We start from the raw sequence: 16,583 nt of genomic DNA, 5'->3' as shown, positions 1-16,583 counted from the left end.
GGCCTTCCTCAAATTAGGAGACCAAAACTGTACACAATGCTCCAGATGTGGTCTTACCAGCGCCCTAAACAACTGCAGAAGAACCTCTCTACTCCTATTCTGAAATCCTCTTGTTATGAAGGCCAACATTCCATTAGCTTTCTTCATTGCCTGCTGTACCTGCACGCCAACTTTCAATGACCGGTGTACAAGGACATCCAGGTCTCAGTGTACCCCCCCCCCCCTTTACCTAACCTAATCCCATTGAGATAATAATCTGCCCTCTTGTTTTTGCCACCAAAGTGGATAACCTCACATTTATCTATATTATACTGCATCTGCCATGCATCTGCCCACTCACTCAACCTATCCAGGCCACCTTGCAATCTCCTAACATCCTCTTCAAAGTTCACAATGCCACCCAGTTTTGTGTCATCCGCAAACTTGCTAGTGTTGCTCATAATTCCCTCTTCTAAATCATTAATATATATGGTAAACAGTTGCGGCCTCAACACCAAGCCTTGCGGCACTCCATTCGCCAATGCCTGCCATTCTGAAAAGGACCCATTCACTCCTACTCTTTGCTTCCGGTCTGCCAACCAATTTTCTATCCACGTCAACACCCTACCCCCAATACCATGTGCTCTAATTTTAGTCACCAGTCTCTCGTGCGGGACCTTATCAAAGGCTTTCTGAAAGTCTAGATACACTACATCCACTGGCTCCCCTTCAACCATTTTACTTGTCACATCCTCAAAAAATTCCAGAAGATTAGTCAAGCATGAATTTCCTTTCACAAATCCATGCTGACTTGGACTAATCCTTTTACTGCTGTCCAAACGCCCCATTATTACCTCTTTAATAATTGACTCCAGCCACTTTCCCACCACTGAAGTCAGGGCAACTGGTCTGGAATTCCCCGTTTTCTCTCTCGCTCCTTTCTTGAAAAGTGGGATAACATTAGCTATCCTCCAATCCACAATGTTCTATGTTTTAATAACAATGGTGTACATCAAAGATGGTGGTCATTAAAGCAATGCGCTGAGTACATCTGCTGCAGCAGGCTGGATCCGCTGTCCAATCTCCACTGGGACCTCTGAACAGCAGGCAAAACAATTTCCTCTTCACGTGTCAGGCGTTCCATCTGGAATGAATTATGAAATCACCCAGCGCATCACCCTCCCCTGTGGTCACAGACACACAGCACAGACAAAGACCATTCTGCCCAGTGCTTCCTAGTCGAACATGATGCTCCATCAAAGATAATCCCATTTGACCCATTTTCCTTCAAACCGTTTCTATCCATGTAAATGTATTTTAAATGCTGTTGTTGTACCCTCCGGAATTATTTCCGCTTTATTGTCCTTCCTTCTAACCACTAAGCTCTGTGTGGGAACAAAACTGCTTCTCAGCGTCCTATTAATTATTTCCCCTCACATATTCTCAAAGGTTCAAAGGTTATTTATTGGTCACATACACCATAGGTGTAGTGAAATGCTTATTGCCAATTACCAATGCAGCACATCAAAAAAAGAATACAGACATAACAATAATAAAGCGATTTAAACATTGTGGGAAGGCACAATGTCCAGTCCCCATCTCATGTCCACCCATAGTCTGGCCTATTATGGCCTCTGCAGTCGCCTTTACGGAGGCCCGATGTTCCAGGCCGTTCTCACTGGATGATAGTGCTCCGGCGTCGGAAGAATCCTCACAGCGGCTTGGGAGACCTGAAACGGTCGCTTCCTTACCAGAGATCGCAGCTTCCGAAGCCGGCAGGCCGCGCTGGATGGAGCTCCACCACTGGCGATCTCTCGGGGAGAGATCCCAGGCTCCCGATGTAAAGTTCAGCGCCACCGCCCGCGGCTGGCCGCTCCACAAACCCGCAGCTCCACAATGTGTTTCTTGGCGGTCTCAGCTATTCCTTCTAGTTCTTGATGATCCAAATCTGAAGCCCAGAATACCACACAGAGCAGACGTTTCGAAAGCAACAAACACAATCGAAGTCTTGCCCAGTCATGCTTTCTTCCTCCCACCACCTCCGGGCAGAAGGTAAGGAAAGTCATCAGCGCGCACCACCAATATACCAACTAACATCTATATATATTACTAGACCAAGTGCAGACCCGTTGGGTCTGTTTCCCCAACTCGCGTTTGCGGGTGGGGCTGCGGCGTCACACTCACACGAACCACCCCCCAAATACACAGGCGGGAGGAAGGGGGGAGAGGGAGGGAGGGGGAGACGGGGTGGGGAGAGGGGAGGGTGGGGAGAGAGGGGAGAGAGGGAGGAGGAAAGGTGAGAGATTGGGGAGGGAGAGGAGAGCGGGGAAGGGAGAGAGAGAGGGGATGGGGAGGGGGAGGAGAGTGGGGAGTGGGAGTAGAACGGGGAGGGGGGGAGAGGGTTAGGGGGGTGGGAGAGTGGGGGAGGGGATGTTAGAGGGGCGGGACAGAGGTAGAGAGGGGATGAGGGGAACGGGAGTGAGGGAGGGGGAGAGAGGGGTGGGGAGGGGGGAGAGAGAGAGGTGGGGAGGGAGAGGGGAAGAATGGGGAGTGAGGGGGAGAGGGGAGTGGTGCAAGAGAGAGGGGAAGGGGGTGGGGAAGATGTGGGTGAAGAGGGGCGGGGGAGGGGGGAGAGAGGGGGTGGGCCAAAGAGCCATTAGCAGTGCATTTTTAACTTCAACAACCCAAAGAGCAATTAGCAGTGCATTCTTACCTTCAACAACCCAAAGAGCCATTACCAGTGCATTTTAACTTCAACAATCCAAAGAGCCATTAGCAGGGCATTTTTACTTCAACCACCCAACGAGCCATTAGCAGTGCAATTTTACTTCAGCCCAATCATATTTTCATTTTCAAACCACATTAAGGGCACTCACAGTTGATTAGACGTGTGTTCAGTGTTATTCAGAGCTCAGAGAGATGTGAACCTCTGGGTCCTCCATTTTGCAGAGACTGAGTGAGGCACTCCACTTCCTGGTTGTATAGTCCCTCTCCCTCCAGCAGGGGCAGCAGAGAGAATGGCAAATTATTTAAAAACATTAATATCTCTCTGATTTTTCATCGATGGGAAAAATCCTCCAGTCCCGTAAGGGGGAGGGGGGCTCTGAGCGAAGTGGCCAAAAATGACGGCCATAGGTGGCGGCGTTCTCTTGGAAATCGCAGCACAGTGGGCCAAAAGCGGCCAAGATCAGACTTTTAGTAATATAGATTGGTGTTGGTTTATGATGCTCTATATATATATATATAGCCGATGAACTATATTATATGAAATATATATTTGGAAAATTCCGAGAACTATATTGTGCACTCTGCATCTTCCCCCTGCACTTCCTATTGTACTTGTGCTTGGATTGATTGCATTATCTGATCTGACGATAGCATTCAAATCAATGCTTTTCACTGTACCGCGCTAAACATGACAATAATAAACCTAATCCCAAATCTAAACATGGATAAAAGCCTGTAGATTCAATCTATATATTCCTGTTATAATTGTATACACCTCTTGAAGGACACCAATCATTCTCCTGGGCTCGAAGGAATCCCACAGGCCCTCGACTCCTGTGTTTTCAGAGGGGCTGCTCCGCTGTACTTTGTAGTTGGTAGATCCGGCTTTGGACTCCATTTACTCATTCCGATTTATTTCTAATGCAGCCTTCTCTCTGACAAGTTTGATTGTACGAATGCATAGCATTGTTTGCCTTATTGGCGCTCAAACACAGGTATTCATTACATCGCGGTACACGTGAGCATGAAGAAACAACACCAATAATAATGGCAGATATCAGAGTCACAGAACGGCAATGTATTGAGGATGTTTACTGTAGATGCCGACACCACTCGTCTCCCGATGCCTCTTTCTCGACACACAAATACATTCCCCCCCCGCGCAACGTCCGAGGGACTTACATGCCCAGGAGCCGGGACACCAAGATGCCATAGTAGTCTAGCAGGAGCCCGTTGACCACGGCTGCGAAGTTCCTAACGAAATAGCCGATCGTGAAGATGAGAGTGAAGCGGTCATCCTGCAGAACACAGGCGTCTGAGAGAGGGAGAAAGAGAGAGTGGTGAGCGGGGTGTTGGATAATCGAAAGAGCGAAGGAGTGGCCCGCGGGAAAGGAGAACAAGAGAGACATACAGTATAAAGAGAGAGATAGAGAGAAACAGAGAGAGAGACAGACAGACAGACAGACAGACAGACAGACAGGCAGACAGACAGACAGACAGACAGACAGACAGACAGACAGACAGACAGACAGACAGACAGACAGACAGACAGACAGACAGACAGACAGACAGACAGAGACACAGAGAGAGATAGAGAGACTTATATATATATATAACTATATTACTAAAAGTCTGGTCTTGACCGCTTTTGGCTCGCTGTGGCGCGAATTCTGAGAGAACGCCGCCACCTACAGCCGTCATTTTTGGCCACCTCGCTCAGAGCACCCCTCCGCCTTCCCATCAATGAAAAATCAGAGAGATATGAATGTTTTTTTTTAATTTGCCGTTCTCTCTGCTGCCCCTGCTGGTGGGTGGGGGGAGGGACTATAAAACCCGGAAGTGGTGTGCCTCACTCAGCCTCTGCAAGTTGGAGGAAGCCAGAGGGTCACGTCTCTCTGAGCTCTGAATAACACTGAACACATGTCTACCCAACTGTGAGTCCCCTTAATGTGGTTTGAAAATTAAAATATGGTTGGTTTGAGGTAAAAAGGCACTGCCTGCAAATGGTGGTTTGGCTGCTTTGGGTGGAAGTTAAAAGGCACTACTTACTGCAAATGGTGGGTTGGCTGCTTTGGCTTGAGGTTAAAAGACACTATTTACTGCAAATGGTGGCGTGGGTGCTTTGGCTTGAAGTTAAAAGGCACTACTTAATGCAAATGGTCGTTTGAGTGCTTTGGCTTAAAGTTGAAAGGCACTACTTACTGCAAATGGTGGTTTGGGTGCTTTGGTTTGAAGTTGAAAGGCACTATCTACTGCAAATGGTGGTGTTGGTGCTTTGGCTTGAAGTTGAAATGCATTACTTACTGCAAATGGTGGTTTGGGTGGTTTGGGTGCTTTCGCTTGAAGTTAAAAGGCACTACTTGCTGCAAATAGTGGTTTGGGTGCTTTGGCTTGAAGATAAAATGCACTACTTACTGCAAATGGTGGTTTGGGTGGTTTGGGTGCTTTCGCTTGAAGTTAAAAGGCACTACTTGCTGCAAATAGTGGTTTGGGTGCTTTGGCTTGAAGTTAAAAGGCACTACCTACTGCAAAGGGTGGTGTAGGTGCTTTGGCTTGAAGTTAAAAGGCACTACTTACTGCTAATGGTGATTTGGGTGCTTTGGCTTGAAGTTCAAAGTCACTACGTACTGCAAATGGTGGTTTGGGTGCTTTGGCTTGAAGGTCAAAGGCACTACTTACTGCAAATGGTGGTTTGGGTGCTTTGACTTGAAGTTAAAATGCACTGCTTACTGCAAATGGTGGGTTGGGTGCTTTGGCTTGAAGTTAAAAGGCACTACTTACTGCAAATGGTGGCTTGGGTCCTTTGGCTTGAAGTTAAGAGGCACTACTTAATGCAAATGGTTGTTTGGGTGCTTTGGCTTGAAGTTAATAGGCACTACTAACTGTAAATGGTGGTTTGGGTGCTTTCGCTTGAAGTTAAAATGCACTACTTACTGCAAATGGTGGTTTGGGTGCTTTGGCTTGAAGTTAAAAGGCACTACTTAATGCAAATGGTTGTTTGGGTGCTTTGGCTTGAAGTTAATAGGCACTACTTACTGCAAATGGTGGTTTGGGTGCTGTGGCTTGAAGATAAAATGCACTACTTACTGCAAATGTTGGTTTGGGTGCTTTTGCTTGAAGTTAAAAGGCACTACTTACTGCAAATGGTGGTTTGGGTGCTGTGGCTTGAAGATAAAATGCACTACTTACTGCAAATGGTGGTTTGGGTGCTTTGACTTGAAGTTAAAAGGCACTAATTGCAAATGGTGGTTTGGGTGCTTTGGCGTGTAGTTAAAAGGCACTACTTACTGCAAATGGTGGTTTGGGTGCTTTGGCTGCTTTGGCTTGAGGTTGAAAGGCACTACTTACTGCAAATGGTGGTTTGGGTGCTTTGGCTTGAAGTTGAGATGCACTACTTACTGCAAATGCACTTACTTCCTGTTTGCACTGTATATCGATTTTAGATAAAACGCTACCACTTAAGGCTGTGATTTTGGCCATCTTGCTCAGTCCCCCTCCGCTCAGCAGGTGCAGAGAATTCTTCCCATCAATGAAAAATAAAAGTGTTATTAGTGTTTAAAAAATGTTGAGAATCTCTCTCCTGTCAATCACTCCATGAAGGCCACACCTTTTCCAGTGGGAGGGGTATAAAACCCGGAAGTGTGGGTGTGGCTCAGACTCTGCATGATGGGGGAGGGAAAGGTCACGACTCTGAGCTGTGAATCAACTGAACACACTGAATGTCTACTGAACTGTGAGTTTGGTGTTTTGTGTGGTTTTATGGTGGTTTCACCCTGCATGAAATGGTATGAAGCTGCATTTGAATTTGGTGGCATTGCACCCTGCTTGAAATGGAATGAAACTGCACTTGAATTTGGTGGCCTTGCACCCTGCTTGAAGTGGTAGGAAACTGCACTTGAATTTGGTGGCCTTGCACCCTGCTTGAAGTGGTAGGAAACTGCAATTGAATTTGGTGGCCTTGCACCCTGCTCAAAGTGGTAAGAAACTGCACTTGAATTTGGTGGCCTTGCATCCTGCTTGAAATGGAATTTCAAGGAATAGCCATGAGTCAACTGCCAGCCCACCATCCGTGAGTGAGCTTGAGGGACTGAGCTGCCACCCCAAGAACCCATACCAGCGCTGCAGATAGCGCCCCCCACTGGCCACCAATATTGGAATTGGTGGAGAGGTGGAATATTGCGTCGGGGGACCATACGGGAGGGCTGGTCCCCCAACGCAATATTCCACCAATTCTAATATTGGTGGCCAGTGGGGGGGGGGGGTTCTTTCTGGAGCGCTTGTGTGGGTGCTGTGGGCTGAAGGGACTGGTTTCCATAGGGCTAGTATGGACATTATGGGCCGAATGGATTCTTTCCTGGTGTGCTGGCAGCTCACTCACTCACGACCACCAAATTCAACTGCAGTTTCCTGCCACTTCAAGCAGGGTGCAAGGCCACCAAATTCAAGTGCAGTTTCCTGCCACTTCAAGCAGGATGGAAGGCCATCAACTTCAAGTGCAGTTTCCTGCCACTTCAAGCAGGGTGCAAGGCCACCAAATTCAAGTGCAGTTTCCTGCCTCTTGAAGCAGGGTGCAAGGCCACCAAATTCAAGTGCAGTTTCCTGCCACTCCAAGCAGGGTGCAAGGCCACCAAATTCAAGTGTAATTTCCTGCCACTTCAAGCAGAGTGCAAGGCCACCAAATTCAAGTGCGGTTTCATGACACTTGAAGCAGGGTGCAAGGCCACCAAATTCATGTCGGATCTGTCTTCACTAAGGAAGACACAAACAATCTCCCAGAAGTACTGGAGGACAGAGGATCTAAGGGGGTAGAGGAACTGAAATAAATTTTCATTAGGCGAGAAATAGTACTAGGTAGGCTATTGGGACTGAAGGATGAAAAACCCCTTGGGTCTGATGGAATGCATCCCCGGGTCCTCAGGGAAGTAGCTCTGGAAATAGTGGACCCATTAGTGATCATTTTCCAATGTTCAATAGATTCAGGATCAGTTCCTGTGGATTGGAGGATAGCTAATGTTATCCCACTTTTCAAAAAAAGAGCGAGAGAGAAAGCGGGGAATTACAGACCAGTTAGCCTGACTTTGGTGGTGGGAAAGATGCTGGAGTCAATTATTAAAGAGGTAATAATAGAGCATTTGGATAGCAGTAAAAGGATTAGTCCAAGTCAGCCTGGATTTATGAAAGGAAAATCATGCTTGACTAATCTTCTGGAATTTTTTGAGGATATGACAAGTAAAATGGATGAAGGGGAGCCAGTGGATGAAGTGTATCTAGACTTTCAGAAAGTCTTTGATAAAGTCCCGCACGGGAGACTGCTGACTATAATTGGAGCACATGGCATTGGGGGTAGGGCGTTGACGTGGATAGAAAATTGATTGGTAGACAGGAAGCAAAGTGTAGGAGTGAATGGGTCCTTTTCAGAATGGCAGGCAGTGGCGAGTGGAGTGCCGCAAGGCTCAGTGTTGGGGCCGCAACTGTTTACCATATATATGAATGATTTGGAAGAGGGAATTTGGAGCAACACTAGCAAGTTTGCGGATGACACAAAGCTGGGTGGCAGTGTGAACTGTGAAGAGGATGTTAGGAGGTTGCAGGGTGACCTGGACAGGTTGAGTGAGTGGGCAGATGCATGGCAGGTGCAGTCTAATATAGATAAATGTGAGGTTATCCACTTTGGCGGCAAAAAAAAGGGGGCAGATTATTATCTCAATGGGTTGGGTTAGGTTAGGTAAAGGGGAGGCACAGCGAGTCCTGGGTGTCCTTGTACACCAGTCACTGAAAGTAGGCGTGCAGGTACAGCAGGCAGTGAAGAAAGCTAATGGAATGTTGGCCTTCATAACAAGAGGATTTCAGTATAGGAGTAAAGAGGTTCTTCTGCAGTTGTATAGGGCTCTGGTAAGACCACAGCTGGAGTATTGTGTACAGTTTTGGTCTCCTAATTTGAGGAAAGACATCCTTGTGATTGAGGCAGTGCAGCGTAGGTTCACGAGATTGATCCCTGGGATGGCGTGACTGTCATATGAGGAAAGATTGAAAAGATTAGGCTTGTATCCACTGGAGTTTTGAAGGATGAGGGGGTTCTTGGAGAAACATATAAAATTATAAAAGGACTGGACCAGCTAGATGCTGGAAACATTTCCCAATGTAGGGCGAGGCCAGAACCAGGGGCCACGGTCCTAGAATAAAGGGGAGGCCATTTAAGACTGTGAGAAAAAACTTTTTCACCCAGAAAGTTGTGAATTTGTGGAATTCCCTGCCACAGAGGGCAGTGGAGGCCAAATCATTGGATTGATTTAAGAGAGAGTTAGACAGATCTCTATGGGCAAGTGGAATCAAGGGATATGGGGAGAAGGCAGGCACAGGTTATTGATTGGGGACGATCAGCCATGATCACAATGAATGGCGGTGCTGGCTCGAAGGGTCGAATGGCCTCCACCTGCACCTATTTTCTAAGTTTCAATGTTTCTATAAGTGCAGTATCATGCCACTTCAAGTGGGGTGCAAGGCCGCCAAATTCAAATGCCGTTTCGTGCCACTTCAAGCGGGGGGCAAGGCCACCAAACTCAAGTGCAGTCTCCTGCCACCTCAAGCGAGGTGCAAGGCCACCAAACAAAAGCGCAGCCTCCTGCCAACCTCAAGCCGGGTTCAAGGCCACCAAATTCAAGTGCAATCTCATGCCACTTCAGCAGGGTGCAAGGCCACCAAATTCAAGTGCAGTCTCATGCCACTTCAAGCAGGGTGCATGGCCACCAAATTCAAATGCACTCATGCCACTTCAAACAGGGTTCAAGGTCACCAAATTTATGTGCAGCCTCCTGCCACTTCAAGCGGGGTGCAAGGCCACCAAATTCAAATGCAGTTTCATACCACTTCAAGCATGGTGCAAGGACACCAAATTCAAATGCAGTTTCATACCACTTCAAGCAGGGTGCAATGCCACCAAATTCAAATGCAGTTTCATACCACTTCACGCATGGTGCAAGGCCACCAAATTTAAATGCAGTTTCATACCACTTCATGCAGGGTCCAAGGCCACCAAACTCGTGCCGTTTCATACCACTTCAAGCAGGGTGCAAGCCCACCAAATTCAAGTGCAGTCTCCTGCCACTTCAAGCAGGGTGCAAGCCCACCAAATTCAAGTGCAGTCTCCTGCCACTTCAAGCAGGGTGCAAGGCCACCAAATTCAAGTGCAGTCTCATGCCACTTCAAGCAGGGTGCATGGCCACCAAATTCAAGTGCAGTCTCATGCCACTTCAAGCAGGGTGCAAGACCACCAAATTCAAGTGCAGTCTCCTGCCACTTCAAGCAGGGTGCAAGGCCACCATATACAAGTGCAGCCTCATGCCACTTCAAGCAGGGTGCAAGGCCACCAAATTCAAGTGCAGTCTCATGCCACTTCACCAGGGTGCAAGGTCACCAAATTCAAGTGCAGTCTCATACCACTTCAAGCACGGTGCAAGGCCACCAAATTCAAATGCAGTTTCATACCACTTCGTGCAGGGTGCAAGGCCACCAAATTCAAGTGCGGCTTCATATCACTTCGTGCAGGGAGCAAGGCCACCAAATTCAAGTGCAGTATCATACCACTGCAAGCAGGGTGCAAGGCCACCAAATTCAAGTGCAATTTCATACAATTTCATGCAGGGTGCAAGGCCACCAAATTCAACTGCAGTTTCAGATCATTTGAAGCAGGGCGAAACACCATAAAACCACCACAAAACCACATAAAACACCACAAAACACATAAAAACAAAAAAAAACCCCATATAAAACCACACACAGATCAGTAGGCATTCTGTGTGTTCAGTTGATTCACAGCTCAGGCAGTGAGTCGTGACCTCTCCCTCCCCCATCTTGCAGAGACTGAGCCACGCCCACACTTCTGGGTTTTATAGTCCCTCCCCCTCCCACCATAAGGGGCGTGGCCTTCATGGCATGACAGGAGAGAGAATCTCAACATTTTTAAAACACTAATAGCTTTTTTATTTTTCATCGATGGGAAAAAATGCTCTGCACCTGATGAGCAAAGGTGGACTCTGAGTAAGATGGCCGAAAATCACAGCCGTAAGTGGTAGCGTTGTTTCTAAAATCCATATAGAGTGCAAACAGGAAGTGGCCAAGTTTAGACTTATAATTATATAGATATATACACAGAGAGAGATGGAGCTAGAGAGATAGAGAAATAGATAGATAGAGAGAGAGAAAAAAATACAGAGGTAGACACAGATAGATAGAGAAACAGAGAGAGAGAGAGAGAGAGGAATAGAGAGACAGTGTGTGTGAGAGAGAAAGAGAGAGAGATAGAGAGACAGTATGTGTGTATGTGTGTGCGTGTATATATATGAGAGAGGGGGAGGGGGAAGAGGGGGAGGGGGAGAGAGGGAGGGGAAAGGGAGGAGGGAGGGGGGAGGGAGGGGGAGGGGGAGAGGGAGAGATGATAACGCTACACCTGTGCCCCCACATCCTCCCTGGTCCAGGGGTTCCCCCTCAAATTTGTCCAGAGCGGACCACATCCACTGTCTAAGGCACTGCATCAGAGGATATTAGTTATAAGTAGAGGGTTGCGAAACTCAGATATTTGTTTTCCAGGTGCATCCAAGGATGAGGGGAATATATATTTATCTATATCATCGAAAGTGGCATCGATAGTTTAGATCGTAAGCCTATTTTCCCAGGTTGAAAATATCAAAGGCTACGGTGTTTTGCTAAAAGGTTGGAGTCTAGAAAGTTTAACGAAGATGTGCAGGGCCAGGTCTTTTTTTACAGGGAGAATGATTGGCGCATGTAATAGGATGGACATTACGGGACTGAAAGAGAGTGGGAGAGGGGGAGAGAGAGAGGGAGGGAGAGAGGAAGGGAGGGAGAGGAAGAGGGAGTGGAAGGGAAAGGGGAAAATAAAGAGGGAAGGAGATGGTGAGGTAGAGCGGGGGAGAGGGAGGGAGAGCGAGGGAGAGGGAGAGGGAGTGACGGGAGAGGGAGTGACGGCGAGAGGGAGCGAGAGAGGGAGACTGGGAGGGTGGAGAGAGTGAGGGAGAGAGGGTTAGGGAGAGGGAGAGCGAGGAGGCGAGGGAGAAGGAGCGGGTGTGGGGGATGGAGGGAGGTAGGGAGAGAGACGGAAGGAGTGAGAGAGGGAGAGAGAGGGAAACGGGGGAGGGGGTGAGGGTGAGTGGGGATAGGGGAGAGGGGCAGAGGTGGAGAGGGAGATGGAGAGAGAGGGAGAAAGGGAGACTTAGAGGGAGGAATATGGAAAGGGAGAGAGAGTGTTGGGCAGGGAGGGAGAGAGAGGGAAAGTGTGGGAGAGAGGTAGAGGGAGAGAGAGAGGGAGAGAGAGAGGGAGAGGAGAGCAGAGGGCCAGGGAGAGGGGGGGAGGGAGAGGGAGAGAGACGTAGGGAGAGGGGGGAAGGGGCAGAGGGGATAGTGGGGAGAGGGAGAGGGAGAGGGCGAGAAGGATAACGAGAACGAGAAGGGGGAGCGAGGGAGGGACAGGGAGGGAGAGGGGAAGGGAGAAGGAGAGAGGTAGAGAGAGGGAGAGGATGTGTGAGGGACAGGGAGGTAGATGGAGGGAAAGAGAGGGAGACAGGGAGAAGAGAGTGTTAGAGAGGGAGAGAGGGAGAGGGAGAGAGAGGGAGAGGAAGTGCGAGGGACAGGGAGGTAGACGGAGGGAAAGAGAGGGAGACATGGAGAAGAGAGTGTTAGAGAGGGAGGGAGGGAGAGGGAGAGAGGGAGAGAGGGAGAGAGGGAGAGGTAGAGAGGGAGAGGGAGAGGGGGGAGGGAGAGGGAGAGGGGGAGAGAGAGAGGGGGAGGGAGAGAGGGAGAGGGAGGGATAGAGGGGGTGGGAGAGGGAGAGGGAGAGTGAGGAGGCGAGGGAGAATTTGGGAGTCACTCTCTCCCACCTTTTTTTAAAAGTGGGATAACATTAGCAACCCTCCAATCCACAGGAACAGATCCTGAATCAATAGAACATTGTAAATTATCACCAATGCGTCCGCGATTTCTAGAGCCACTTCCTTAAGTGCCCTGGAATGCAGACCATCAGGCCCTGGGGATTTATCAGCCTTCAGTCCCAACAGCCTACCCAACACCATTTCCTGCCTAATGTGGATTTCCTTCAGTTCCTCCTTCACCTCAGATCCTTTGGCCACTAGTACATCAGGAAAATTGTTTGTGTCCTCCTTAGTGAAGATGGATCCAAAGTAGCTGTTTTAGAGGGAGAGAGTAAGGGAGAGGGGCAGGGAGTGAGAAAGCTTTGTACTGAATAATTGTGGACAGTTTTGGGCACAGGGGATTAGCAACGTAACAGAGAAGCTGGGCTTGTTCGCTGACAGGTCAATGATTTGCAGAGATTGCCAACCAGCTAGGGCGGCATGGTGGTGTAGCGATAGAATTGGTGCCTTACAGCGCCATGGACACTGGTTCGATCCTAACTACGGGTGCTGTCAAAAGTTCATAAGTGATAGGAATAGAATTCGACCATTCAGCCCATCAAGTCTACTTTGCCATTCAATGGATGACCTATCTCTCCATCCTAACCCCATTCTCCTGCCTTGTCCCCATAACCCCTGACACCAGTACTAATCAGGAGTCTTTCTATCTCTGCCTTAAAATATCTATTGAGTCTCTTGAGCGACGTTCCAGTGACGCCACTGTCTTCCGCCCGTCCCCTGAAACCTCCCGCGAACTCCAACACTCACCGGTGTCATTCCTCGGCTCAGGATCGGTGGAGTTACGCAGCGAGAGACAGAGGTCAGCGAAGTAATCTTCATTCATCAGTACGAGGACCAGGGAAGGCCAGCCGGCGAACAATCCCGCAAAGCCCAGGCACTCCACGACCCCGGTGGTGGCGATCAAAAGCAGTTTGACCCTCCCGCCCAAACAACCCATCTCACATTTAGCGCAGGGAGTCGCTCTGGGCACACACAGTCGTGGCTTGCTCTCTGATAGATCACCGCTCCAACAGCTCCAGTTGTGCGACTCGACCTCGCACTGCGTAGTGAACAATCTGACGCTTTCTCATCCGCGGGGCCAGGACATCATGGAACTGCCTCGGCACCGCCTCTTGTCATCGCAATATAGCCTCCATCCCACTCACCAACGGAATAGATTTGCCAACAGCTGTCAGGTAACAATGTGTCCATTGTGGTTTATTTGTGATGACAAATGCAGTCAGATTGCCGTGGGCCATATTGGCACGGACAAAAATAACATTGTGTGACGCCCAAAATAATTAAAAACAAATAAATATTTCTGCTTGTTCACAATGAGACAATAAACAAAATGGAATGTGAATTCTTCGAGCGTTAAGAGAAGAGGTGGCGGGAAAGATTCACTAAATGTTCTTGATCGTTTCAGGATAGTTTCAGGAGGACAGAGACGTAGGAAAGAGGGAGAGGGAGAGGGGGAGAGGGGAAGAGCGAGAGAGGAGAGGGGGAGAGGTGGAGGGGAGGAGAGAGAGAGAGGGAGAGGGAGAAGGAGAAGGAGAGAGCGAAGGGAGGAGAGGGTGGGAGACGGGGATAGGAAGAGGGAGGGAGATAGGGAAAGGTAGAGAGAGGGAGAGAGGGGGAGAGGAAGTGCAAGATACAGGGATGGAGAAGGAGGGAAAGAGGGCGAGGTGGAGAGGAAGAGAAGGAGAGAGAGAGGGGGAGTGAGAGAGAGTGAGGAGAGGAGAGGGAGAGAGTGAGGAACAGGGAGAGGGAGAGGGTGTGGGAGGAAGAGTGGGAAGGGAGACTGAAAGCTTTGTGCTGATTAATGTAGGCTAGTTTTTTGGAATGGGATGAACAATGCAACAACAAAGCTGCACTTGTCCACTGAAAGGTCAATGATGTTCCCTCTTCTATCTGCGAATGAAACATAAATAAACCAAAGGAGCAGTTCGATCTCAAGCCAGGTGTTGAGCAACCAGGTTGATGTCTCCACGTCAATGACTGCCAGCCCTGGCGGGTCGAAGAGCAGGCACCTACAGATGAGATGGTTGGCTGTCGGTTGTTGTGCTCCACATTTTTTTTCTCTCTCTCTTTTTGTCTCTCTTTTTGTCTCTCTTTTTGTCTCTCTCTCTCTCTCTCTCTCTCTCTCTCTTTTTTTTTTTTTTTTTTTTTTTTTTTTTTTTGTTTTTGTTTTTTTTTTTTTTTTTTTGTTTTTGTTTTTTTTTTTTTTTTTTTTTTTTTTTTTTTTTTTTTTTTTTTTTTTTCCAAGACTTTATTCAACACATCAAATAATACAACAGATCACGTCATACACAAAGCGAAATTACATTATACCAAGTGTCATTATATTACAACATTACAATCATTATTCACAATACTCTCAACCCCTCGCGGTGACCAGCGCCCACGGAATACCTCCAAGTCCCCGTGAACACCGCATGTTCCCTCTCCAGGGCCACACGTGCACGGACGTAGGCCCGAAAGAGGGCAAGCAGCCGACCCTTGCCTGACATCCATCGCCTGCTGCCTGGACCCGCGTATGGCCATCTTGGCCAGGCCCAGGAGTAGACCGGACAGGTAGGTCCCACCCTCACACTTGGCTCTCCCAACAACCTACCTTGTGTCCAAACACAAGAATCGTAGGACTAAAATGTAACCAGAACTTTAGCAACAACCACCTTCAGATATTGATTACAGGGGCAGTAGCCTCTCACACTCCATATAAATGTGGAACACGGTCTCTTCCTCGCCACAGAAAATACAGGCAGCGGACGAGTCCGTGAACCGACTCAAAAGTTTGTTGCATGCCACCGCTCCGTGCAGCACTCTCCACCCCAGGTCCCCAATGTAAGGGGGACAACTCCCGTGTAGAGGGACCCCCACTGGGGACCTTCCCCGCCTTCAGGTGGTAACACCGTCCGCCATGGAGTGTCGGGACGGGACGACGAAGGCAAGGAGGTGCAGAATGTGCAGGAACATTCTATACAGTGAGCGTCTCTTCGCGTCACGAAACGGCACGCTATCCATCTCCGAAATGCGGCTCAGGTTGTGTGGAGCCGGTGCCCGAGATATGTCCCGGAACCGAGGCCCGATGAGCAGATCTGACGGAGGGGTAAGAGCTCATTCAAAACCACTCTAGGCGCATGCCTCTCTTCGACACCCGCCATGATTTGGTGAGGACCGGCCACTCCCGCAGCCGCAACATCCCCCTCCCCTCGTGGAGCAACACGCTGGCTGAAAACAACCAGATTCCTCACTCTTAACACATCCCGGTAGGAAAACAGGCAAGCCCCTTAGGGCGGGTCGACTGATTGCCCGCCTCCGGGAGCCGCGAGACCCCCCTTAGACAACGACCCCGTCGGAAAAAATACGTGGCCAAAACGTGCCATCTGGGGGGGGTCTCTATATACATATACCTCCTCAGAGTCCTGAGGCGGGAGAGCCGCCACCTGGGTACGCACGCATACCAAGGACTGGCCCCCCTCCTCTAACGGGAGACTCAGGACCGCTGCGGAAACCCAGTGCTTCCTATTTCCCCAAAAGAAATCCACCAGCTTCATCTGTAAAGCATTTTACAAAAATGGAAGGCGGGACAAGAGTAGCCAGCCGGTACCATAACATGGAGGCCACCAGCTGGTTTATGACCAACACCCTCCCCTGAAAAGAAAGAACCCAAGCAGGCCTGACCCAGCGCCCCAGCCGGGCAACACTTTCGTCTCCAACTCCTGCCCAGTTTGCCGGCCAAGCATCCTCAGTGGGACTCAGGTACACCCCCCAGATAGAGGAGGTGCGTGGTTGCTCCACGTAAACATTGCATCTCCTCTGGCAGGGAGTCCACCTGCCACTGACCCACTAAAAGTCCAGAGCACTTGCTCCAATTAATCCTGGCAGAGGATGCAGCCGAGAATATCTTCTGGCAATCACGCATCCTCCGCAGGTCACCAGGATCGGTGAACATAA

At 49.1% G+C, this 16,583-nt stretch overlaps 1 protein-coding gene across 1 annotated transcript in view; it reads right to left on the bottom strand.

Annotated features, from left to right (window-relative positions):
* Window positions 1-13,885, bottom strand: part of LOC116983587 (solute carrier family 43 member 3-like) — a 43,946-nt gene extending 30,061 nt beyond the window's left edge. The window contains exons 1-3 of the mRNA XM_033037368.1: window positions 13,793-13,885; window positions 13,395-13,686; window positions 3,889-4,021 (exon numbers count right to left, since the gene is read on the bottom strand). Coding sequence (XP_032893259.1) covers window positions 3,889-4,021; window positions 13,395-13,686; window positions 13,793-13,885 — 518 coding nt within the window. The remainder of the gene's footprint in view (window positions 1-3,888; window positions 4,022-13,394; window positions 13,687-13,792) is intronic.
* Window positions 13,886-16,583: the final 2,698 nt, after the last annotated feature.

Source organism: Amblyraja radiata, chromosome 18 (genome assembly GCF_010909765.2).
Source record: "Amblyraja radiata isolate CabotCenter1 chromosome 18, sAmbRad1.1.pri, whole genome shotgun sequence".
Classification (NCBI taxonomy): domain Eukaryota; kingdom Metazoa; phylum Chordata; class Chondrichthyes; order Rajiformes; family Rajidae; genus Amblyraja; species Amblyraja radiata.
Note: the sequence above shows the minus strand (reverse complement) of the source record. Positions and strands in the feature narration are given on the sequence as shown.